General features: G+C 46.2%; 1 protein-coding gene across 1 annotated transcript in view; it reads right to left on the bottom strand.

The window, feature by feature from the left end:
* The window catches only part of COQ2 (coenzyme Q2, polyprenyltransferase), a 407,280-nt gene that overhangs the window by 158,496 nt on the left and 224,302 nt on the right, over nt 1–24,482 (bottom strand). The window contains exons 5-6 of the mRNA XM_086961980.1: nt 9,567–9,652; nt 7,067–7,200 (exon numbers count right to left, since the gene is read on the bottom strand). Coding sequence (XP_086818106.1) covers nt 7,067–7,200; nt 9,567–9,652 — 220 coding nt within the window. The remainder of the gene's footprint in view (nt 1–7,066; nt 7,201–9,566; nt 9,653–24,482) is intronic.

Below are 24,482 nucleotides of genomic sequence, written 5' to 3'. Positions count from 1 at the left end.
CTTACAGTGTTGTAGAGTGGAGTGGTGTAGAGTGGAGTATGCAAGGTGTAGTAGTAGCACACTGCCATTACAGACAACACCGTTTCAATTTAAATGATCATTACATTTGCATCAACATGTAGTTTTACTGTTAAAAGTATACAGCAGACTTCCTAAAACTGTAAAAAGCCACAGTTTGATCCTTTATCAAAGAATAGAGGCAAGACTTTGATGGTTATTTACGTCCACTAATCCTACAGCCCTAAAAATAGCTTCCCTGCAGCTGCCGCGATAGAATAGTCCTGGATGCTGGGCAGTGCGAACGAAGAATCCTGTCTAATCACTCCACCAATGAAGACCCGAAAGACACAGTCTTGATTACAAGTAGCACAAAAGAACGTAATCATGGAACCCCCTAATATCAATTCTAGTACAGACAGGAGATGGGGTCCTCCGTGGATTCCCTACGACATCGCTAGTTTAATTCAGTACTTTGGCTGTTACGGATGGCAGCGGATTGCAATACCCTAGCCCGGTGGTCCCCAAACGTTTGACTCCTGAGGACCCCCATTGAGTCACCACTGGAAGCCGGGGACCCCAAAGCAATTTGAATGAGTTAAATTTCAAACATTAAAACAGTTATTCGAAAAAAAATACACACGTGTGCACACAAAACAAATACTCAAAGTACTTAGGATTTTGGGGCCAGATGTACAACCATTTCATTTAGCGCCTCGCAATCGGCGACACATTGCAAGTCGCTAAATGAAATGTACTACAGTGTGTTTAACACTGTTTGGGATTACCAATGGGGTCGCAAATTGCCAGGTTCATTAATATTAATGAGCCTCCCGCAATTTGCGAGCCCATTGGGAATGTCAGCCCTCCAAGTGATGGTGGCCTGCTGGGCTCTGCAGGCCACCATGTCTCGGACTGCTTTTAAATAAAGCAGTTTAAAAAAAAATGCAGCCTGTTTACCATGCATTTAAAAAAAAAAAGAAAATTAAATGTTTTCGTTTCATTTTCTAAGGGCAGGCAGAGGTCCCTGGGACCACTGCCTGACCTAAAAAAAATAATTTAGCGTGCATTTGCAAAGGGTAAGGGGTCCCTGGGGACCCCTTCCCATTTGCGAATGCATTACCATCTACTTAGGTGGTAATTATGACTGTTTTGCGACCGCAAAACATTTGTACATGGTTTTGAGACTCGCTATTTGGAAGGGAATGCCCCTTCCAAATAGCAAGTTGCAAAACCTATTTAGAGAGTCGCAAACAAATTGCGCCTCGCGAAATAGGCTATGTACATGGCCCAATAGGTTTTTGCATGCGCAAACGGGTTTGCAAACCCGTTCGCGCATATAAAACAGATCGTACATCTGGCCCTTAGTATTTTATATTGAAGTAATAGCCCCTCTGTCACATGTATTTCATTTGTTTTGTAGCATCTCTCATACCATTGTAGGATGTCAGAGCACTTTACATCACACACATATAGAGACATTGAATCATACATGTAAATCAGTGTGTATTTAAATGTTTAAAGAGTGCTTGGTCTGGAAAAGCACAAACTCAGGATTCAGAGCATAACACAGTGGCTAGCATTGACTTTAACATTAAAAATGTATTTCCACCCAAATATATCTTTTTAGCAGCATCAGGATAATGAATAACTGGGACAAAATATAAGTTACTAACTGGTACCATGGAGTTTGCTAGCAGCTCTTTGAAGACAGTTTATAAGTCCCTCTGCTTAATTACGATTGTCACTTATGAAGTGCACAGTAACACATGAATCTCTGTGACAAAAGCAGTAACCAGGAACCTAGGCACATAAAATGCTGCTTTTTCAGATGCATGTTACATGTTCTTTGCAGTAGGCACATTAACCCTCTGTGCTACATTAGTTAAATCAAAGCTGCCACTGAACAAAACTCTCCTGCTCTCCAGCAGCTACATTAATCACTGGCATTCTCTTGACACTTTTATTGTTGCTGGAAAGCTGCTAATTATACAAGAAATGTTTCTGTGCTTTTAAAACTGTTGCCTAGGACCCCCTGGGAATGTGTCACGGACCCCTGGGGGTCCGCGGACCACAGTTTGGGAAACACTGCCCTTGCCGATTCCTGCACTTACATCTTCTTCTGCAACCTGAACTCCTCTGGTGCTCTGATATCGCCAAGCATTTTCAGGACAAAGTAGAACTGTATTTTCTATGACGTCTACTGCACACACTTCAGACAATACCCCAACCTGAGAGAGTTATGAGCTTGCAGCTACTTTTGACTTGCATACTTCCACTAAATTTGCACCTCTTTCCCCGAACAAGGTGAGGGATCTCTTCATCTCAGCGAAATCAGGCTCCCCTCTGGATCTGTGCCCAGTATCGGTTTTAAAACTGGTTCCGGATATTATCGCAGATAACCTCATCACTCTGTTCAACTCTATGTTTGATTCTGGATGCTTTCCCAAGATTTGGAAATTAGCCTCTATTTTACAAATCTTGAAGAAACCTAATCTAATACCCAACTATTGTATACATTTTCGCCCTATTTACTGCATTTCTGCGCCAGCCAAATTAATTGAGAAAACAATTCATCTTCAACTCTCGTCTTTTATTTCTAAGCACAGCTTGCTGGATGACTAACAAAACGGTTTTAGAGGTGGCCACAGCACAGAATCTGCTCTGATTAAATCAGTGGAAGAACAGAGAGGCCTTGGATGGGGAGGCAAGGCAGCTTTGGTCCTTTTGGATCTCTCAGCAGCCTTCAACATGGTCGACCATGACATCCTTGTGGATCGTTTAGCATCATCAGGAGTTCAGGGTACAGCCCTTAGGCTTTTGCGATCCTTCCTTTGATGTAAGAGGCAATTTGTTGCTCTGGATTTATATGTCTCAGAATCTTTTTCTCTACCGGTTGGGTACCACAAGGTTCTTCCATCAACCCCACCCTTTTTAATGTTTAAGGGGCAGTCTTGGCACCTGTAATCAAATCCTTTGGGTTTGCCCAGACCCCTACGCCGACAATACTCAGATATTCGTCGCTGTCTCTAACAAGGACAATAATAATGGCAAAAATGTTCATGACTGTATGTTAGCTGGTAGTTCTTGGATGAGTAGTAATTGCCTAAAACTTAACTCTGATAAAATGGAGGTTGTACTATTTGACAATAGCCCATCCTTTTGGTCTCCACTGTGGTGGCCAGGTGAACTGAGATCATTACCCACTGCGGTCATGAAAGCCAAAAATGTGGGAGGGATCATTGATAATAAGCTCTCCCTTGGCAATCAGGTCAACTCTCTCACATCGACTTTCTTCATTCTAAGAATGATCAAAAAGATCTTACCTTTTATTTCCCCAGAATCCCAAAAAACAGTAATGTCTGCCCTGATTTAGTCTAGGTTGGACTATTGCAACAGTTTGTATATGGGCATGCAGCAACAAAACATGAAGAAGTTACAGGTGATGCAAAATGCTGCTGCTGGACTTTTGTCTTGCAAATTTAGCTCAGTTAAGTCAGTAATTCAAAAACTGCACTGGCTAACAATGAGAAGTAGGATCAAGTTAAAATCTCTGACTATTACCTGCATGGCACTTCACAATATAGGCCCTTCTTATCTTAATCAGACGTTGACTGGCATGTACCTAACATTACCGTACTGTCAGCGCTATAGCCATGGTGGTCCCCAGATTTTAAAATGTTAACTGGGGAGGAAGAAGTTTTTTCACTGCACAGTCAAGGCATGGAATGAGTTACTCGTTTCCATTTGGGCTGGCCGAGCTTCCTTGCCTTTAGAAAGGCTTTAAAAGCTTAGCTTTTTTGCAACTAGGTTATCAAGTATGTTCTAATCAGGGAGCTAGCGTCAGGACACCCCATGGTAGCAGTGTGCTTTACAAGTCTTAATAACATTAACATTAACTCTGCCGCTCAGGCGTGCCCCATTGCTCTCTCCGTGGGACACGCGTAACCAGTGCCAAATGATGACATATGTACACAGTTCACATCAACAGAAACTATAAAGAACAAACAACGATGGACCAAGCAACATAAAACAAGTACACAAAAAAACAAGCAACAACAGGGACGAAGGGTGGGGGGAAGAAATGGACAGGGGAAAGAGGAAGCTAAAAGAATAAGGGAGGACGGGTGAGTGTAGGCACACAGGCGAGGAAGGATGGGAGGAACACGGAGGGAGGGTGCATGAGGGAGCAAGCTGAGAATACAAGGAAAACAAGCAGCGAAGCAGCAATGACGGAAAGGGTGGGAACACAGAACAGGCATCCTCTAACAACACCGTCTGACATTTGTTTTCGGTCTTTGAATGCTTAGCAAATGTGATGAGATACGAACAAGATTTACAGACCTGTTTACAAAAACAGAGCAGGGCGAGTGAGAAAACAGGACAGATCGTGTCAACTGCTTTTCAAGAAAGAAAAACGTAGTTCATAAAATACATGCTGTAATGGTAACCAGTGTATTGATATAGTACTGCTCTCAGGGAGGGCTAAACACAGCAAGAGGCATGACAAATGTATGCCATGGACAAACGGGAGAAAGAATAGGGGAGTAACAATGAAGCCAGTAAATGGGAAGTTTATGAGTGGGCTGGAGCCCACAAAGTATATACAACAAGTCGTGGCTAGATAGCGCAAGTGCTGTCTATCCGAGACTTAAAAAGAATGTGGCGCTAGAGCATCCGACGTATGAACTGATAAACCAGGTTCAATTCTTGTCATTGGCTCAACATCTTGTGATCCTGGGCACATCAATTAATCTCTAGTGCCTACAAAAATATTGTGACCTGGTGTAATGTAACTGGTGCTCATGTAAAGCACTCCATTAACATTCGGGTAGAGTTTGCGCTATTTTAAACAGTTTTAAAAAATGGCTTTTAAAAGATTGTGTTCTGCAGTAGGCAAGTACATAGCTCAGCATCTGAATAATGACATTTACACAGTTGCTGTCAGACATCGTGCTAGATACATCACGAGGCATGGAAAGCTTCCATTATGCTTAATAGTTTTTTGAGGTTTCCTGGAAACGTAAATAAGGTAATTATTGCTGTATCATAAGATGTTATTCTTCATAAAAACGTGGTGTGCAAACAGTAAACGTATTTTTCTTAGAAGTATTAACGTTTATCATGGCACACTGTAAGCTTCCCTGTATGTTTGATACTGGAATAGCAGGTTTAATTAGCAAAATATTTAGCACCCCGTATTTATTAAGGGTTAGGGGTTATCATTTATTGAGCATGAGTTGGGGACATAGAGAAGAGACGGGAGTGAAGAAAGAGACAATGAGCAGTGAAGGGTCAAAAGAAAATGGGGAAACAGGTGGATAAAGACAAAAAGGATGACAAGAGAGGAGCAGTAGGAGGAAAAGAAAATGAAAGACCAAGCAAAGGGAGGAAAGGATACCTAGAGAAGGCGAGAGATGGTGGGAGAGAGGATGTAAAGGTGAGAGGTAGCTCATGAAGAGAGGGAAGGTAGGAGGAGAGGTTAAGTCTAAGAAAGGACGAGAGATAAAAGAAAGAAGGAGGGGCCAAAATGTAGTGGAGTGAGGTGACAAAGAAAGAGAAAGAAGACTAAGTGGAAAAGAGAAGGGTAGAGAGGGGAGGGAAGAATGTGTCAATCGGTTTTCAAATCAATATTAGGAGAAAAGAGATTCTACATGAAAACCTTCACACTGCACAACCTTTCAGATGTACTTTATTGGGGAATTTCACTTTAAGTGCAGTGCATGGTAGAAGATGCAGGTTAAAGGTGACCGGCTGCTCTAATTATGTCGCTTTAACCCTTCTTCACCAGCAAAGGCTGTGGCCTATACAGATCCTCAGTGGATTCATGCCAAGCCAATTTTCATGGTCCTCCTAAAACACTGTACAAGGCCAGGCCCACAATTCGTCATTATTTAACAACAGAGACTTTCCCCAATGAACTGAAATGACACAAATCACGCCCATAGTAAAGAAACGTTGATTGGATCCCTCTGAGCCAAACAACTACTTTTTACAAGATATTTTCCATCCTGAAATGAGTCACAAAATTACTCCTCTCACCGCTTGGAGTAAATCTGTTTTCGTGCTAGCAACAGGGGAGGACCACCCTAAAAAATTGGTAGGAGTAAATGGAAAGAGGTTTCCCCAGAGGGGAAACAAAATATTTTCTGCAATGAGGAGCAAACAAAAATACTGAGTGCAAATGAACTGATAACGGTAAAGTTACACATGCAGAAATGTACTCTTATTATATTTCTGAATGTTTATGCATATGAGTAATTCTGGAAAATGTCAACTACTCCTTGAATTGTGGGTGAATGACAAGAAGTTTGAAGTTAACTCAAAACCCTGGCGTACACCTACTTGAGTAAATTTCCAACTTTCTTTCTCAATCAATCTTAAAACGTAACAAAGACTGGCTCATAGTTCCCATGTTCTAGAAAACATGGCTGCCAAGGCCGCCGACATATGGGGAAGTGGATAGAATCCAGCTCTTTGGGGTTTGCCAACTTTACAAATGGGACCAGTCTGAGCACCACGGCCAACCACAATACAACTTTACATTTAAAAGGATTCTTTCCGCTTTTTCAGGAGTCCAGGGTCCCAGTGATTAAAATGTACATTTGCACAAATTAGAATCCTGGTCTGAAACAGTAAGGAAACTGTGGATATTGTGACTGCAACACTATCTCAGATCGCACACAAATGTGTCCCCGCTCGCGGCAATATTAATGCATCCTTTATTTTACTGGTGGGCATAGATTTAGAGCACACCTTACTCCTATTGTACATGGCGAAGTACCTCAAAGCAGAACTATCTGTTTTGGGTGACTCAAATGTGACATATCCTTTGAGACGAACAAAGTGGGCCTTTGACTAATAACTGATCGTCAGGACCCCAAGGAAAATCCAACACAGTTTACAATTACTAAAGAACCACACTTCATGAAACATGACTATAATCTGTACAAGTCCAGTCGCAGTTAGATTAAAGACAACCGAGTTAACTTTGCAGCACCATATCAGTCCACTCATTCATTCAAATTTCAATAGCTCAGGGATTGTGCTACAGCATTTATCACATTACCTGATGTGCATAGATAGTATCGTATACCAATGTCCACATCACACCGGAGAAGTAGAGGGGCAAGCAGACAGACCAGTCGCAGGAGCCTCTTACTGCCGACCACCCAAGCAAGGCACCCCAGTTGAAGGCTAAGCCTAGAAATGATAAAACACAGAAAGGGGGGGGGGGGGGGGGGACAGTTGATCAAAGGTTTCCCCAGGAAGTAACAGTATGCAAATTGAGGCAAAATTAAGAAATTAAAAAAAAACAGTAATTGCAGGTTAAGCAATTTAGAATCATACAAAACCATTGGATATTTTAACCCGGTGATATAGCATCACATTCTGCCTGGTGCAAAATGACTCCATACACAGAGACACTATGCTGAGACCAGACTTGTGCATTTAATGGGATTGATTATTCCATTAAGGCAACTGACCTCCACAGAGTATCTGCCACAGTGAACTTTGCAGATCAGAAAGTCCCTGAAGACATACATTAAGCCGGGAGAAGCCTCAATAACACATCAGAGAAGAACAGTGGTCATTATACAATCTGTGTTCAACACAATACAAGTAGGAAAGAGATTCTACATGAAAACTTTCACACTGCACAACCTTTCAGCTGTACTTTATTGGGAATTTCACTTTAAATGCAGTGCATGGTAGAAGATGCAGGTAAAGGGGAACAGCTGCTCAAATTGAGTCGCTTTAACCCTCCTACACCAGAAATGGCTGTGTCCCATACAGATCCTCAGTGGATCCATGTCCAGCCAAATTTCAAGGTCATCATCCTAAAAGGCTCTACAGGGCCAGGGCCACAATCCATCATTCTTTAATAGCAGGGACTTTCCCCACTAAACTGAAATTACACTTATAAAGTCCACAGTAAAGAAATGTTAACTGAAGCTCTCTGAACCAAACAATTACTTTTTGCCAGACATTTTCCGTCGTGAAATGAGTCACAAAATTACTCCTCTCACTGTCTTTAGTTAATCTGTTTTCATGCTAGCAACAGGGGAGGAAACACCCTCAAAATTGGCAGGAGTAGATAGAAAGAGGGTTGCCCTGGGGACGGGGGGATGAAATATTTTCTCCACTGAGAAACAAACAAAAATACTGAGTGCAAATCAACTGTTAACACTGAAGTTACACATACAGAAATGTACTCTTATATTTCTGAATGTATTGTATTGTATTTTAATTGCATTTATATATCACATACTATCCCTGACGAGGCGTTGAAGCGCTTTTTCGGTGAGTAGCACGCTACTCCAGAACCCATAAAGGATTAGTGTTGAATTAGTATAGTGAAATATGAAAGTAATTTGAGCGGTGGATAGGTTAGTCAGTTATTGTGATTGAGAAGGATAGCGGAGGGATAAAAGGGGAAGAAAGTTTGCATTCATATAGCACTTGTTACCCCTGATGGATGTTAAAGCGCTTTTCTGGCTAGTAGCACGCCACTCCGGAACCCATAAAGGATTACTGTTGAATTAGTATAGTGAAATATGAAAGTAATTTGAGTGGTGGATAGGTTAGTCAGTTATTGGGATTGAGAAGGGTAGCGGAGGGATAAAAGGGGAAGAAAGGTTTGCATTCATATAGCACTTGTTACCCCTGATGGATGTTGAAGCGCTTTTCTGGCGAGTAGCACGGCACTCCGAACCCCATAAAGGATTGGTGTTGAATTGTATAGTGAAATATGAAAGTAATTTGAGTGGTGGATAGGTTAGTCAGTTCTTTGGATTGAGATGGATAGCGGAGGGATAGAAGAATGTGTTAAAGCTTACGCAAAAGAGTAATTCTGGAAAGCAGAACTTCCACCTTTATCGTCATATTCAGTGTAGTAGAATATACTGATTTCTATGAACTGTTTTACTGTATTGGTTTTAAGTTTCCCACTCTACATGCATAATTATTAAAATCATTATGAATATTATAACTATTGCAATTTCTCATTTGTACTTATTGGCTAACCATGCTTTATTATCTTTTTAAAACAGTATACATTATTACAGAAAAAACTTCTGGAATTACAAACTGGCGGCTCAGTGGGCAGCTAGTGCATGACACTCCAGGGACCTGTGTTTGACCTCATGGTCACAGGGTCAGATTCCGGTGCACCCACTTAGACCTTTGTCATTTTGTGGGAGATAAAACGAGTACCACTCAGATTTTAGAATGTGGGCAAACATTTGCATGATGATTGTGGATTTACATTTTGATTGGGCTTCCCAAATGTCCCGCCTACAGTAGCGTGTTGAGTGACCGGCAGACATTAATACATTTCTTCACAAACATTTTGTGTTGTAAGAGATGCGCAGTCAGAAGCAAAGATCATTAGGAACCCCTGTTGCGTGAAGGATTTCTCCTTAGATATATGAATTCCTATACCACAAAACACATTTCCTGGATTGGACACAGATGTGGGAGAGCTTTAAAGAAATCTTCTGTTCCTTTTCTGCTGAAGCTTCATCAGAAGTGCTTACACACACAAAGAGATACAAAATGCTGCTCACCTAATACAAACTGTGGCCAGTAGGTAATCCTCTTCATCAAGGGGTATGTAACCACCAGAGCCAGCGATGCAGCACCAAGGGCAATACTACAACAAAGCGCGGAACAACAAACACAACATCAAGAGGAGGTTAAGAAAAAGAGACACATAACAGTCTAGACACTCAAGGGCCTCTTTTGTCTATCTAAATATCATTTAGATGTACACATAAAACATATTTGAATTGTTGAATTGGTAATTGCCATATCCTAATTCACTGAATTCAGTAAGTGAGGCATAGCGGTTCCAAGAAGGGAAACCAATTAACGGTCTGGACGCAAGAGAACACTTCCTATAGGGCAGGGATCAGGGCTAGAGTCGGGGTACCACGCAGGTGGACGGCGTCCCCCCACATATTTTACCGGGTGGACGCCGTGCCCCCTGCCAAAAAGCTGGACTTGACTCTTTGGCCTCTCAGGGACTCGGAGCTCACAGTAGCTGCTCACACTCTGACTTCTCAGATGCAATCGCATCTAAGGGGTGAGCGCGGGGAGGCAATGAGGCCGATGGTGCAAGCCACCTTTCGTGACGTCACTTCCTGTTGTGACGTCACTTCCGGTGACAGCGTCTCCCCACTTCTTTTTTTAGGACTTGTGCCCTGGCAGGGATATAATGTTTCCAGCAACAAACACACACTTTGTGGGGTTGTTTCTGGAAAGCACATTACTTTGCAAGCGGGCTAAACAAACATGGCACCCGCTCAGCAAAGTGTACAGCCTTCACTGCAGTTTCCTCACTGGTGGTGGCAAATTAAAGGCTTTACAGACCCCCGCCTTGCAGGCTGCGATCTCTAACAATGTCGGGGGACCTCTACCAGGTTCCTCCTGCAGGGTAAGCTCTGGTATTTCCTCTACTGCCGGCTGCTGTCTGACTTCTTGCCTAATTTCATAAGAGGGTGTTTCTAGGTTTATTTTTCTGCTTCTGGGAGATTGGTATTTCTCCATTTGCTTTCTTCTTTCACCTAAATGTATGAAAAACAGGAGTTTGGCATGGAGAAGGAAAATACAAGGCCTTTTCTTGCGTTTCAAGAAACCCTACTCGTCGCTACGGAGTGCCCACGGGTTGGACAGCTCCTCTTGGGTCTACTCCAGCAGACTGACACTGTATGACTGAGACTTGGGTCTACTCAAACAGACTGACACTGTATGACTGAGTCTTGAAGTGAGAGGTGGTCTGAAAAGGTTAAACACTTTATTAACAACCTCCCTGACGTCATTCAGAAGCAATGGGGTCCTGTAAAAAGGCATCTTCCCACCCTGCCAAGAGTCTGGTCATCAACCGTTGCTGCGGGCCCCTCTGGACCACTGACCAGGGGTGTATGAACCTGAACCTCTTCTGGACAGTTCATCCCGATTCTGTTCTGTGGGAGCATTCTTCCTGCTTCGCTCTACTGTCGCGATGCCCAGGTGAACTTCTCCCTGGGAAAAGGATCAATGGGTTGTCTGGGGCTGACGGAGACCTCGGACTGCCTGGCTGCTCTCCCTAGTGCTCTTCTAGGAGCTGTACATTAGCTAAGCACTCTTGCTGCTCCGAGGCTGAAGGCGGCTTCGCTTCAAGGTATCAGGCCCAAATAGACTGTGGTGAAAGCACCATGTGCACTTGACCCAGTGTGTCTGCCCCCTCTTCCCAACTGCTTATCTATGTGTGGTTTTTTTTCAGAACATTTGCTATGACTGATGTACTTTCCGTATGAGCTTTGTAGCTACCACAGTTCTTCCCTCTTTCGCCTTCAAGGCCCTTTTGCCTACAGGTGCCACTCCCGCCAACGCCCTCTGTAAAACTCGACCACCAGCAAGGTTTCCCAATTAAAGGTATGCCTTTGACATCATAACTACAGAGATGCATGAGACCTCCAAGCAAACTCAGACAAATATACCTTTCTCACTTTGTCACAAGGAACAACTAAAACCACAAGAACTGGTGACCTTCTGGCCAGGCAGCCCCCAGACACAGGAACCCTGTCTCAAAGAAGCGCTATTTCCTGTAATCGATTCCAGGACCACACTTATAAAAGAATGATTTCATTAATATAGATCTTAACTTGGTGCACACTGATTTGAGGGAAAATGCCAAACAGAGTTGGAATAAAGCCGCAGGGTTTAAGAGGCACTACAAGTGAAGTGAAACAACTCAAGGTATAGACCTTTACACAGCACCCGGCTGAATGATCCACTCCTGAACCATGGGCAGGAGGAAAGACAAAGGGTCCTGGCACCAACCTGTAGGGAAGTGACTAAGACATCAAGTAAACTCACATTACAATGACTGAAGTATCTGATGTGGTGTTTGTGTTGTTGTTCTGCACCGGTGGAAGTCACTGATGCCCGACTCCATTGGCACTTGCTGTGGGGTTACACTGGCCCTTGCATTTGGTCTCTGTTCTTATAATTCAAAGGAAAGGAGAATGGTTCATCCTTACTATTAAAATTCTTTATGACTGTGTTGATGGGCAAAGTTTGTCATCTGGGTTTGGCTGACTGATGCTTGTTTGAATAGATCATTGGATAAGGATCACGCTGATATACCCTTCACATGTCTCTTTTGTCAACACTGACGGATTTACTCAACTGAAAATTTCTGAAGATTTTTTTTGTATTAATTTTGTGGTTATATTTGGTTGAGAGGCACTTTGTGCACTGGAGTCAGAGGTTGTATCAAACCTACTGTGTATGGTATGGAGTGTGGGGAAACTTGGTGAGGGGCATATAGAGGAGCATGGATTGCCGAAACCAGTTGGGAGGGGAGATGCCAATTCTTCAAGTGGATGAAAATGTGTTGTGCGAATGTAAAGTACAATATTTTGTAGCTCGGGAGCAACAAACATGGTGCCTGCTCAACAAAGTTTGCAGCCTTTATTACAACCACCACACCAGCAGTTGCAATTAAGGCTTTCCTGATCCTCAGCTAGAAGGCACAGGCAAAGGGCAGAGATCCCCATCAAGGGAGCCGACGCCTCCACTAACAATGGTAGGGGGGTCCTCCTTCATGAAACAAAATATTTGTCTACCTGTAGCATTACCCAATTGCAGCATTATGAGGTTAAGAGAATGGGTAATGGGCTGCGGTGAAAGATTTAAGATGGGGTCTTTATCCAATACTGATTCTATGTCAGGACCGGAGGCTTCAGATTATGCTATATCTTCCTTCGCTTTATTAACATAAAGTCTCCACATCAGCTTACGGAAAGATATATAATAATAACAAAAAATGCTTTAAACATAACGTTCAACAAATCAAACAACAACTCCCAAGAGTCTCTTTGTATAATGATAGTCCATAGTCCTTCCACTCTGTCCATCACCACTATAAATCCGGACTTCTCGTCTTCTTCCTCCTCTTTCTTCGCTGCTCCCGCAGCCAGATAAGTGCTTTTCATGTTTTTTCCCTTTTCGATATTGCTGATTGTATTGTGTACGATCGTTGGGAGACTCACTGCATGGTTTATTCCCTTACAGAGTCCCCGGTCGCGGGAACGTTCTTCGTTCCTACGCGATCTTTCTTTCCCACTTGTGTGCGGTGCGTAAGTAGACCGCCAGGTGGCGGCCTGTCGTCTCGCCGACCCTTCGGCGCGCCTCCGCAGTGCCAGGAGCCGCGCCGTGGAGTCTGCTTGCGCAGGAGCCAGCCCTCGCGTACCCCTCTGACACCTGGTGCCCTGGGTCTGTACTTTCCTGCTTCTGACGCCCCGTTGGGGTCTGTATTGCGTGAACCACCTTCGGGTGACCTTTGTGCACCTCTTTATTCAAAGTGTGGCTTAGCGCGCTTGAGGGGTGCGAAGACCCGGTCCCGGCGAGGAGGGTCTGCGCGCTTGGGGGTTGGTGCAGCCCACCTGCCACGTCAGTTGGCCAAAAACGTGATCGCAGCCGGTTGGCCTGCCCATATCCGAGTTCTATCTCGACTGCCGCCCTACAGGGTGCCCCAGATTTGCCCTTGGTTCCAGGATGGAAGAGGAATACGAGGAGGAGCCCTACCCCTGTCTGCAGGACGACGAATTTTACCAGGCGGTGGACAATTCGATTTACCGCTGCGTGACGGAGGTGGTAGGCCCCATGGAAGACCGCCTTTCCGCCCGCATCGTGGAAGAATGCGCGAAGCTGGCATCGGCGCATGTGCCTCCGACCCCCGATCTCCCGGGGACGTCCGGCGGGTTGCCACCCGCCCCAAGGAGGCCTTGTAAGGAGGGGCCGTCATCGGAGGCCCAAGGTGTGGACAGGGGCGCGTTTGAGCGTCTTCGGGACGCCTTCCTGGCAAAGGCAACGACGGTGCCCCCTGCGCCCTTGGTGGACCCTAGTGCTTCGGGGGACGTGTCTACGGCCCCCGCCTCTCCAGTGTACGACTCTCCGGACACCGATGACGACGGGGAGTCGACCCGATCTTGGCTTCCGGCGTCCTCTGCCAAGGAGATGCCTCGGGATGAGTCGGGCATGCTGGACGAGATCGTCCACCCCCGCTCCGCGGCCTGGACACCGGGGGAGACGGTGGCGAAATTTGTAGCGGGCAGGCTACGCAAGCCCCTGGAAAAGGAGGCGAGGGGTTGCCTGCGTGGGGAGTGCCCTCGGCCAACTTTGGAGGGGAAAGTGGCCATGACCCCGGAATTGGATCCCAAGATGGCCACCTTCCTGGCGAAATTTATGAAGGACCCCAGAAAGGGAATCGATCGGTCCTGGCGGGCCTGCCAGGACAAAATTGTTGGATGCGGTTGGGCCCGCCACGAAGATCCTCGATATGGCGGAGGAGGCTAAGGCGAATGGCACCGTCATTTCTCCGGAGGTGCTTTCGAATTGGGCCCAGAGGGTGATAGTGTTCTTGGGCAACGCCAACTGTGCCCTGTCTACGGAGAGGCGGCGTTCGCTCCTGATCAAATTGGACCCAAAGTTGGGGGACCTGGCCTCGTCGGAGGCGGGTGCGGTGGCCCAGGGGGGCCTCTTCGGCGAACCCTTCATCAGGGAGCTGGGCAAGTTCGTGAACACGTTCACGTCGCTGGATAAGGCCCAGTCCAGCATTAATAGGGTGTTTCACCAGCGTTTCTCCGGAGGGGCCGGTCGCGGTAGGGGCCGCGCGATCGGCCGTGGCCAGCAGACCAACAATAAAGGACAAGGCTCCGGAAGAGGTCAATACCAGACCTCTGCCAACTTTAACAACTTCTACCCCACCAGAGGGCAATGCTTCGGCGGCAGAGGGTTCAGGAAGAACTCCGGACAAGGAAATGCCCCCGGTAAGTGTCCTTTGTTTGGATCAAGTTCCTATTGGGGGGCGACTGGCAAGCTTTTACGAGGAGTGGGAATTGCTCACTGCCGACGCTTGGGTCTTACAAACTGTACGAGGGTTCCACATAGAATTTTACGACCAGCCCACGCAAGCGATGCCCCCGCGCCCAATGGTCTTTTCGGAGTCCGACGCGCAGTTGATAGACGGGGAGGTCTCGGACTTGCTGCGCAAGGGGGCCATCCGTCTATCAACGCGCCACCCACACGGGTTCCTCAGCAACGTCTTTTTAGTGGACAAGACGGATGGGGGCAAGCGACCTGTGATCAATCTCAAGGAATTCAATGGGTGGTTGGTCTATCGACATTTCAAAAAGGAGGGTATCCACCTCCTTCGAGACGTACTCCTCCCTCGGGATTGGATGGTGAGACTGGATCTCAAGGACGCCTACTTGGTCGTCCCTATCCACCCCCCTCATCGTCGTTTCCTACAATTCCTATGGGACGGCAAGGTGTTCGAGTTCACCGCACTGCCGTTCGGTCTTTCATCGGCCCCGTGGTGCTTCACGAAGGTTCTCCACCCGGTAGTGGAGTTTCTCAGAAGTCAGGGGGTCCGTATGTTAGTATACTTGGACGACATCCTCCTCATGGGGCAGTGCCCGGAGGTGTTGGCGGGCCAGCTGCGACAAGCTGTCGGTCTGCTCCAGAGACTGGGGTTTGTGATCAACGGCTCCAAGTCGGTTTTGGTTCCCACTCAGAAGATCACCTTTCTAGGTTTCGTGGCGGTCTTGAGCGTGCCGGGTCGGAAGGTCACAAAAATACGACACCTGCTTCGGCAGACGATCGCGAGGGATCGTACGGCCCTGCGACATATCGCCAAGGTGGTGGGTCTTCTCTCGTCCTCCATCCAGGCGATTTTCCCAGGCCCACTGCACTACAGGGCTCTCCAACGTCTGAAGGCGCAGCATCTGCGTCGTGGGATGAGTTACGATCAGTGGGTCCCCCTCACGGACGAAGTGAAGGAGGAAATGTCCTGGTGGCTGTCTCACATGGAGGCATGGAATGGTCGGGCGATCTTCGGTTCGGCCCCGGACCTGATCATAGAGTCCGACGCCAGCAGGTCGGGCTGGGGCGCCCGGTGCGGGGATTTTTCCACCGGCGGCGCCTGGTCTTCAGAAGAACAACGATTGCATATCAATTGTTTGGAGCTCCTGGCGGGCTCCTTCGCAGTTCGTTGTTGGACCAAGGATTCGGTCAAGGCCTGTGTCCTGTTACGGATGGACAATATTTCGGCGGTTCGTTATGTGAACCATCTAGGAGGCCCTCGTTCCCGCGCCTTGGCGGACCTGGCGAAGGACTTCTGGGATTATTGCCTGTCTCGTCACATTGCGGTGACGGCGGAGTATCTGCCGGGTCAGTCCAACCAGGTGGCGGATTGGCACTCCAGACATCTCAGGGACGCCAGCCAGTGGAAACTGGATTCGGAGGTTTTCCGGTGGCTGCAAACTCTCTGGGGTCCCTTTTCGGTGGATCTCTTTGCGTCCCGTCTCGATCACCAGCTGCCGCGTTTTTTCAGCTGGAGGCCGGACCCTCTAGCGGAGGCCACGGACGCCTTTCTGCAGGATTGGAGTCGGGAACAGCCGTTTGCGTTTCCCCCGTTCTCCATGATCATGCGAGCGGCAGCCCAAATACGCCGCCAGGGAGCGGAGCTGGTGTTGGTTACGCCACTCTGGAGGTCTCAAGTGTGGTTTCCGGTTCTTCTGGAACTTTCTTGGGATTTTCCAATCCTACTCCCCCTGTTTCCTCTGCTCCTGACAAATCCGGATCAGGAACCTCATCCCCTCGTCACGCAGAACTCTCTCCGCCTCGTGGCGTGGAGGCTCTCAGGAGACGCTGGTCGCTCCCAGGACTTTCGGGGTCGGCTGAGCACTTGCTCTCCAAAGCATGGGCCGATAGTACGACAAAGCGTTACAGATCCGCTTGGCTTAAGTGGATGCGTTGGTGTTTACGAAGGGATTTGGATCCCTTGGTCGCAGGATGCTGAATTTCCTGGCGCATTTTGCCGACAAGGGCTTGGCCTATAGAACGATCAATGCTATTCGATCGGCGATTTCGGCAGGCCATGACAACATCGATGGCCACCCGGTAGGGGACCATCCTTTTGTTTGCCGGCTTCTGCGGGCTATCCGCCTCGCGTTGCCTCCTGAACCCAGGTACTCCGTCCTTTGGGACGTCAATTTGGTTCCGAATTTGTTCTTGTCTTGGCCGGCCAATTCCTATCTGTCTCTTAAGGAGCTGTCGGCGAAGTTGGCCATGTTGTTATGTTTGATTTCTTGTAGACGCGTCTCTGATGTGCGCGCGCTGGATGTCTCTGCACGCATTTTTTCCCCGGATGGGGTTACTTTTACCGCGGGCCGACGCGCTAAAACGTCGTCGCGGTCCATTTCATATCCAGCTTTTCTTGACACTCCTAAGTTGTGTGTTGTGCAATGCCTCAAAGCATATGAGGACCTGACCTTGGAGTTACGCCCTCCGGGCGAGCGTCAGTTGTTGATTGCCCTGCGGAAGCCACACAAAGCTGTCTCCTCGCCCACTATTGCTCGGTGGGTGTGGTGGGTCATGCAAGAGGCGGGCATCAATACTTCTCTCTTTGGAGCACACTCCGCCAGGGGGGCCATGGCCTCTAAGGCATTCTCGGTGGGTGCTCGTTTGGAGGACCTGATGCGAGCGGTGGATTGGTCCTCGGATTCCACCTTTAAGAGGTTTTATTTTAAGCCGGTGGTGGATTTGGCCCAGTTGGTGGTAAGTAAGCTTTGAACTAGCATAATCTGAAGCCTCCGGTCCTGACATAGAATCGAAATTTGCCTAGCTTACGTAACGGTAAGTTTCAATTCTATTAAGGACACGGAGGCAGGATTATCCCACCCAGGCTACAGTGGCGTCTCTACCCACCCGTATGGCAGTAAGTAAAGCGTTTTCCTTTACATTGTCGGTACTGTACTGGTCACTGAATGCTCCTCGCCTTATTGTCGCATTCCTGGGCCACCTCGCTGATACTGTTTCTTTTTCGACAGGCAACGAGGGTGCTAAACAGGACCAGTGAGGCTCAAGCGTGATCTGCGCGAAGAAAGAGGAGGAAGAAGATGAGAAGTTCGGATTTATAGTGGTGATGGACAGAGTGGAAGGACTATGGACTATCATTATACAAAGAGACTCTTGGGAGTTGTTGTTTGATTTGTTGAACGTTACGTCAATGCTTTATGTTTAAAGCATTTTTTGTTATTATTATATATCTTTTCCTAAGCTGCTGTGGAGACTTTATGTTAATAAAGCGAAGGAAGATATAGCATAATCCTCGCCTCCGTGTCCTTAATAGAATTGAAACTTACCGTTACGTAAGCTAGGCAAATTTCGATTCAGCCTTCAGCCAAGAGACACACCTCTTAAGTAATGAATATCAACTTGTAGGAAAAAAGGAATATACACTTCTTACCCATGTGGGTTTTATGAGCAAGTTGAATGGAATGATGATTTATGTTAAAAATGTCATCACATTCATAGAAATGGCTGGATACTGATGACTGCTATGCCATGATCATGGACACCTCATATATCATGGTACTTATAAACAGGCATGAAATAAGGTAGCCGATTGGCAAACTTACAATGCCTTTACAGGAGTCACCATGGTGATGGATTCTCCCAAGGCATAGCGATCTCCTCCAGGCTGGTGGAGATCTCCAAAGGTGGGAATGCCAACAAATAACAGTGTGAGCTCCATGAGCCCAAGAACGAGCAGAGTGCTGAAAAGGTTTGGCACATAAACGACGCAACAAACAAATATGATAAAGTCGCTTCAAACTTCTAAAAAGTGTATTTCTTTAACATGCAGAAGTTGTTCGGCTTAGTACATCATATTATTATCACTACATTGATACATTTATTAAAAGTGACAGTTTTTAAACATGAACTTAAAAATATTCAAGCCCCCGCCATGACAACAAAGTCATAACTGAAAATAAAACACAAGTCCCTTGTCATGTGCACTATATATGTGGTCGAAGATTCTTACATGAAGCATCATTATAGTCTGTTTAAATCATATACAAGAGAGAGGCTAGTATAACACACACCCTGAACTCACGTATTTTAAAGTGCTCTCTAATGCAATAAGAAAAAAGAACAGATGATAGACGGAATGCTGAACAATGCAAATATTCATCCCCACTCGCAGATCTGGGTTTAATCCATTGTTTTTTGCTCACCAAGGCACCCTTGTTTGGACTCGGCCATATGCAAATCAGTCTTGACCCTGCTCCTCATGGGAACAGTGAAGGTCAAACTGGCAGGCCAGGTCCTCCCTGGACCAGAAGCAAGCATTCTGGGACAGGTTTCGGGGTATCACCCCTCATCGCTAGGCTAGCTTGAATCCAGTGGCACAGTAAGCATGGGATCCACATCTGGAAAGCATACCCTTCCCAATTGGAGAGACAAATGCAAAAAGAACAGATGATGGACGGAATGCTGACCAATGCAAACATTCACCCTCAATCACAGATCTGGGTCTAATCCACCCCAAATCCGGTCCCAGGATTCTTGTTTCCAGTCCAGTGAAGACCTGGCCTTGCAGTTCAGGCTGGACTGTTCCCATAAGGAACAGAGTCAAGACTGATTTGCATATAGCTGTGTTTGAACTGGGGTGATGAGGTGAGGAAAAAAACGATGGATTAAACCCAGATGTTTGTGACTGGGGGTGAATGTTTGCACTGTTCAGCATACTGTCCATCATATGTTCTTTTTGCTTTTGTCACCCTAATTAGGAAGAGTATGTGCAGATGTGGGTCCCGTGCTCCCTGCGCAACTAGATTGAAGCCAGGCTGGCTGATTAAGGGTGATACCCCAAAACCAGTCACAGGATGCTTGTTTGCAATCCTGGGAGGACCTGGCATGGCAGTTCAGGCTGGACTGTTCCCATGAGGTGCAGGGTCAAGACTGTTTTGCATGTGGCTGGGTCGAAAATGGAGTGACGTGGAGAGCAAAAATATGATGGATTAAACCCAGATGTTTGTCACTGGGGATGAATGTTTGCATTCTGTCCATCATTTGTGGGTTTTTTTTACATAAGAAAAAAGAAAGCACACTGATAAAAATAATTTTCTAGGATTACACAAGTTGGTCAAACGTGGAAGCCGGGAAAAATCCGGGTTTTCATGTTTCATGTTCAGCCATTCACCCAGTAGAAGGGTATCTCTTACCCCCTGCTGTTTAACAATAAAGGTTGATTTTTTTTATTTTAATGCTTGATGTACTAAGTTAGAGCATGGATTGCAGGCCGAAGCCACAGGAAAGCTCAACTCATTTTGGGCTCGAGGGTCCAAGAGGGCCTTAAACTGAGCCAGGCATCTGACTTGAGCCTGGCTTGCCCTTTCAGTAGCTCGCCCACCTATAATCTCTAAATATGGCGACAGTGGGCTGCCTTCTAAATGCCCTCTGTATGCCTTTAAGTGATGTGCCTAAACCATGCTACACAAGGACCATACTTTTATTACTTGGGTCCATGGCACCGTTTAAAAATTAGATTGACTTTTTATCCTTGTATATTACATTCTCTGGGTCAACTCTGTGGAGTAACTAGTTAGGGAGAGATCTGCCCGGTCACGCATTCTCTGACGATGGGGTATACTATACGTCTATGAAAATTTAACTCGAGACCTTAACAAGTTTATCCTAAAAGAACAGTTGTCAATGACTTCCCACTTCCTTGAGAGAAATGAGGGCTCACTAGACCCTCAGGCCATTCTATGCAAAGCCCATAAATATATTCTCTGGAGACAGGAGGTATCCAGATCTACCGATAGGAAAAGAGAGGGTACAGATGGTTAGAGACCTTCAAACTGTCATTCATGTTACAGGAAAAGATGTGTCTATCAAGGCCGGCTACCAAGACTGACGGACCATGTATCAACTAAAGAATGTCACACATACAGTTAAGTAGTTAAGGAGATAGGTCCCGGGACGTATGGTCAGCTGGAACATATGACACTTTTGAAAGAACAGATGCCAACCCCACCACTTTTCAAGTGCTCATAAATCCGAGCAAACAAATCGAATTAGATTCCAGATTTGTTCGGTATATTTTTTTTATACCATTTACTTTGAGATTTTCAACATTTAAAATCAGAAACCATATATCTGAGAAAGACACCCAACATGTGACACTTAACATATAACAATACAACAAATTACGAATCCCTCAAATGAATTAATTTAACAAACAAACAATCATATTATACACCTTTTTCTATTGAGTACTGGCAAACAATAAATCTTTGCACATATACAAAAACAGTCAATATCTCAATTAAATGTTTCAACTCAATGATAGAGACACGTTTAAGGAAGAAAATCAAAGAACACAAGTCAATTGATAAATCAGACTCAGAATTTAATCCTGTATCTTTCATGTATTCTTTCAATACTGCCGACGCGTTTCGAATCCGTGAAACAAGTAAACGGACTCTCCTCAGGGCTCAATCAATGGAGTTCTATGAGGTGTATTAAAATTGAAAAAGAAAAGAGAGCAACGTGTTACCAACTAACATTAATTGAAAGGTGGCTGTACCCCATGCCCCTTTGCCCCTTTGTGTACCTGGTAGTCAGTCCGAAGAAATTATCGTGGTGGTCTTGTCACAACAACGTGTGTAGCGGGACAATGTTATCTGCAAGATAACAATAAGCTAAGGATGTGCAAACATGGTAAAATTCGATTTGCACAAACATAAGCAAGCCCAATGAAAAGGAAATTCATACCTTGGACAGTCGTGAGTATTTCTCCCTGTCCCAATTATTCAATTTCTTTGAGGTCCTCAGGCGACCTGCAAATAGCGTGCCCAAGTAACCATGTTACACATGTACACATAGAAAACCAATGCTGACCTCTTTAGAAATCAGCGAGACACATGCTCCGGGCTCAAATGAAAGATTTATTTGGCAAACATGCAGTCGCTTCCTGAAGTCTGTGAAACGCCATGGCAGACGCGTTTCTGGCCCCATTGGCCGTCATCAGTGCCAGTCCCACAAGAAAACAAAATTTCAAGCGGTCCAGAAACCACTTCAATATCAGCAGTCCCTTGGCTCCTCCTCCTCCAGGTGAGTGTAATAACTGCGTTGCACCTCCCAGGAGCACCACCTGATGGAACTTGCAGTCCACGAGGTCCCGTATACCAGTGTATGGGACAACAGACTCACTTTCGTGCCCCCAATTGCTTGGCGCTTCTTGCACTCCACCACAGGGGTCCTGGGCATATTATTCCTGCCATTACCTTCGAATGAGCCCTTGTCAGGCAGCGCAATGCCGCCTCCTCTCTCCCCTTCGCGCAGCCACACACCAGCTGGTTGGTACCTCTGCTAGGGGGGGCGCCGTGTTGTGCTTCTCACACTCCACCACAGTTTTTGCTGATCACACGGAGCTCCAGAACGAGAGGGCGTGCCCCTTGCCGGTATCAGCAGGGACCCGGCTACACATAGAAAACCAATGCTGACCTCTTTAGAAATCAGCGAGACACATGCTCCGGGCTCAAATGAAGGATTTATTTGGCAAACATGCAGTCGCTTCCTGAAGTATGTGAAACGCCATGGCAGACGCGTTTCTGGCCCCATTGGCCGTCATCAGTGCCAGTCCCACAAGAAAACAAAATTTCTAGCGCTCCAGAGACCACTTCAATATCAGCAGTCCCTTGGCTCCTCCTCCTCCAGGTGAGTGTAATAACTGCGTTGCACCTCCCAGGAGCACTGCCTGATGGAACCTGCAGTCCACGAGGTCCCGTATACCAGTGTATGGGACAACAGACTCACTTTCGTGCCCCCAATTGCTTGGCGCTTCTTGCACTCCACCACAGGGGTCCTGGGCATATTATTCCTGCTATTACCTTCGAATGAGCCCTTGTCAGGCAGCGCAATGCCGCCTCCTTTCTCCCCTTCGCGCAGCCACACACCAGCTGGTTGGTACCTCTGCTAGGGGGGGCGCCGTGTTGTGCTTCTCACACTCCACCACAGTTTTTGCTGATCACACGGAGCTCCAGAACGAGAGGGCGTGCCCCTTCCCGGTATCAGCAAAGACCCGGCTACACATAGAAAACCAATGCTGACCTCTTTAGAAATCAGCGAGACACATGCTCCGGGCTCAAATGAAGGATTTATTTGGCAAACATGCAGTCGCTTCCTGAAGTCTGTGAAACGCCATGGCAGACGCGTTTCTGGCCCCATTGGCCGTCATCAGTGCCAGTCCCACAAGAAAACAAAATTTCAAGCGCTCCAGAGACCACTTCAATATCAGCAGTCCCTTGGCTCCTCCTCCTCCAGGTGAGTGTAATAACTGCGTTGCACCTCCCAGGAGCACTGCCTGATATATATAGATCCAGATCAACAAGAAGTCCAGAAATTTACGGATAAAATGACTGAGCGCCTTCGGAAACACGAAGAAAAAATAAAGGAGCGAAAGGCCTCCAAATTTGCACGGGACGCAGATGATTACAGCCAAGGTCGCATTTTTACATTCTCCAGGAAGTATAATAATGCCAAGCGACAAGCCTATTCCAAAAAGAAATCTGGGGAAAGTTCCGGCAATAAAGGCTTATCTGTCTCCACTGAGCAAACCAGTTCTGGAAAAGTAGCAACCTCCGTATCTAATGATGAGAGCAATGATTCCACATCACTACAAAGCGACTATAGTAGTGACACATCATCCAGGGGCTCCTCCACGACTGATTTAAACTTACAAGGACTTGCGAGATTAAACTTACAGCAAGAATTGGACTTTGTGGTGGAAGAGAGACTCCAGACTCTGCGTTCATGGCAGCCCAAGCAGCAAGCAGACAAAGACGAAACCAACGCCGGAAGGCAAGAAAACGCAAGTGGAAGCAACGCCGGAGGGCAGCCACAGAAAAAGAAAAAGAAAACCTGGGGGAAACGGCGGTAGTGGATAACACTATCGTAAACCTATCCAACATCGTTTTGAACAAAGCAGAAGAACAACTACTCTCCCTGGGCCTCAATTTCTCGCCTATACAAAGTTTCAATTATGCGATGACCAGAGTGGATTTATTTTGTTTTATACGCAAATTGAAATTAAAAAAACATTTTGCCCTTAAACCCACTAAAACTACTGACATCGCCAATCCTGCAAACAACCCAGATGGCACTACTCCACTAAGCGCAGCAGACACTCATACTTTTTTGGACGCATATGAATTAACTACCAACCTGGATTCAGTGGAAACCGATTCCGATACAGCTACGCAAAACCGCCTACGCAGAATTTCCATGGAACAAATAGGGGCGGGCCTGAGTCCATTTCATAGCAAGTCCAAATTTATACCTATGATGCCAAGAGACGCTGTGGACACATTCCATGACTGCGTTGTTAATGACATAAAAAAGCTGTATATAAGATCTAATAACAAGTTTCGCAAAAAAGAAATACACAGAAGAAAAGCATTTGACGCACTAATGAAAAAGTTAAGTAAGAATCATGAAATTGTCGTCAAAAAATCAGACAAGGGAGGCAACCTGGTGATCTGGCCCAAAGCAGACTATATCTCGGAAGCTAAACGACAGCTTGACGATTCCAGCTGCTACGAGAAAAGTTCACAAAAGGACTACGAGAACGCCAAAACGAA

The sequence above is a fragment of the Lissotriton vulgaris genome, chromosome 3_1, assembly GCF_964263255.1.
Source record: "Lissotriton vulgaris chromosome 3_1, aLisVul1.2, whole genome shotgun sequence".
Lineage (NCBI taxonomy): Eukaryota > Metazoa > Chordata > Amphibia > Caudata > Salamandridae > Lissotriton > Lissotriton vulgaris.
This window is presented reverse-complemented; position numbering and strand designations above follow the sequence as displayed.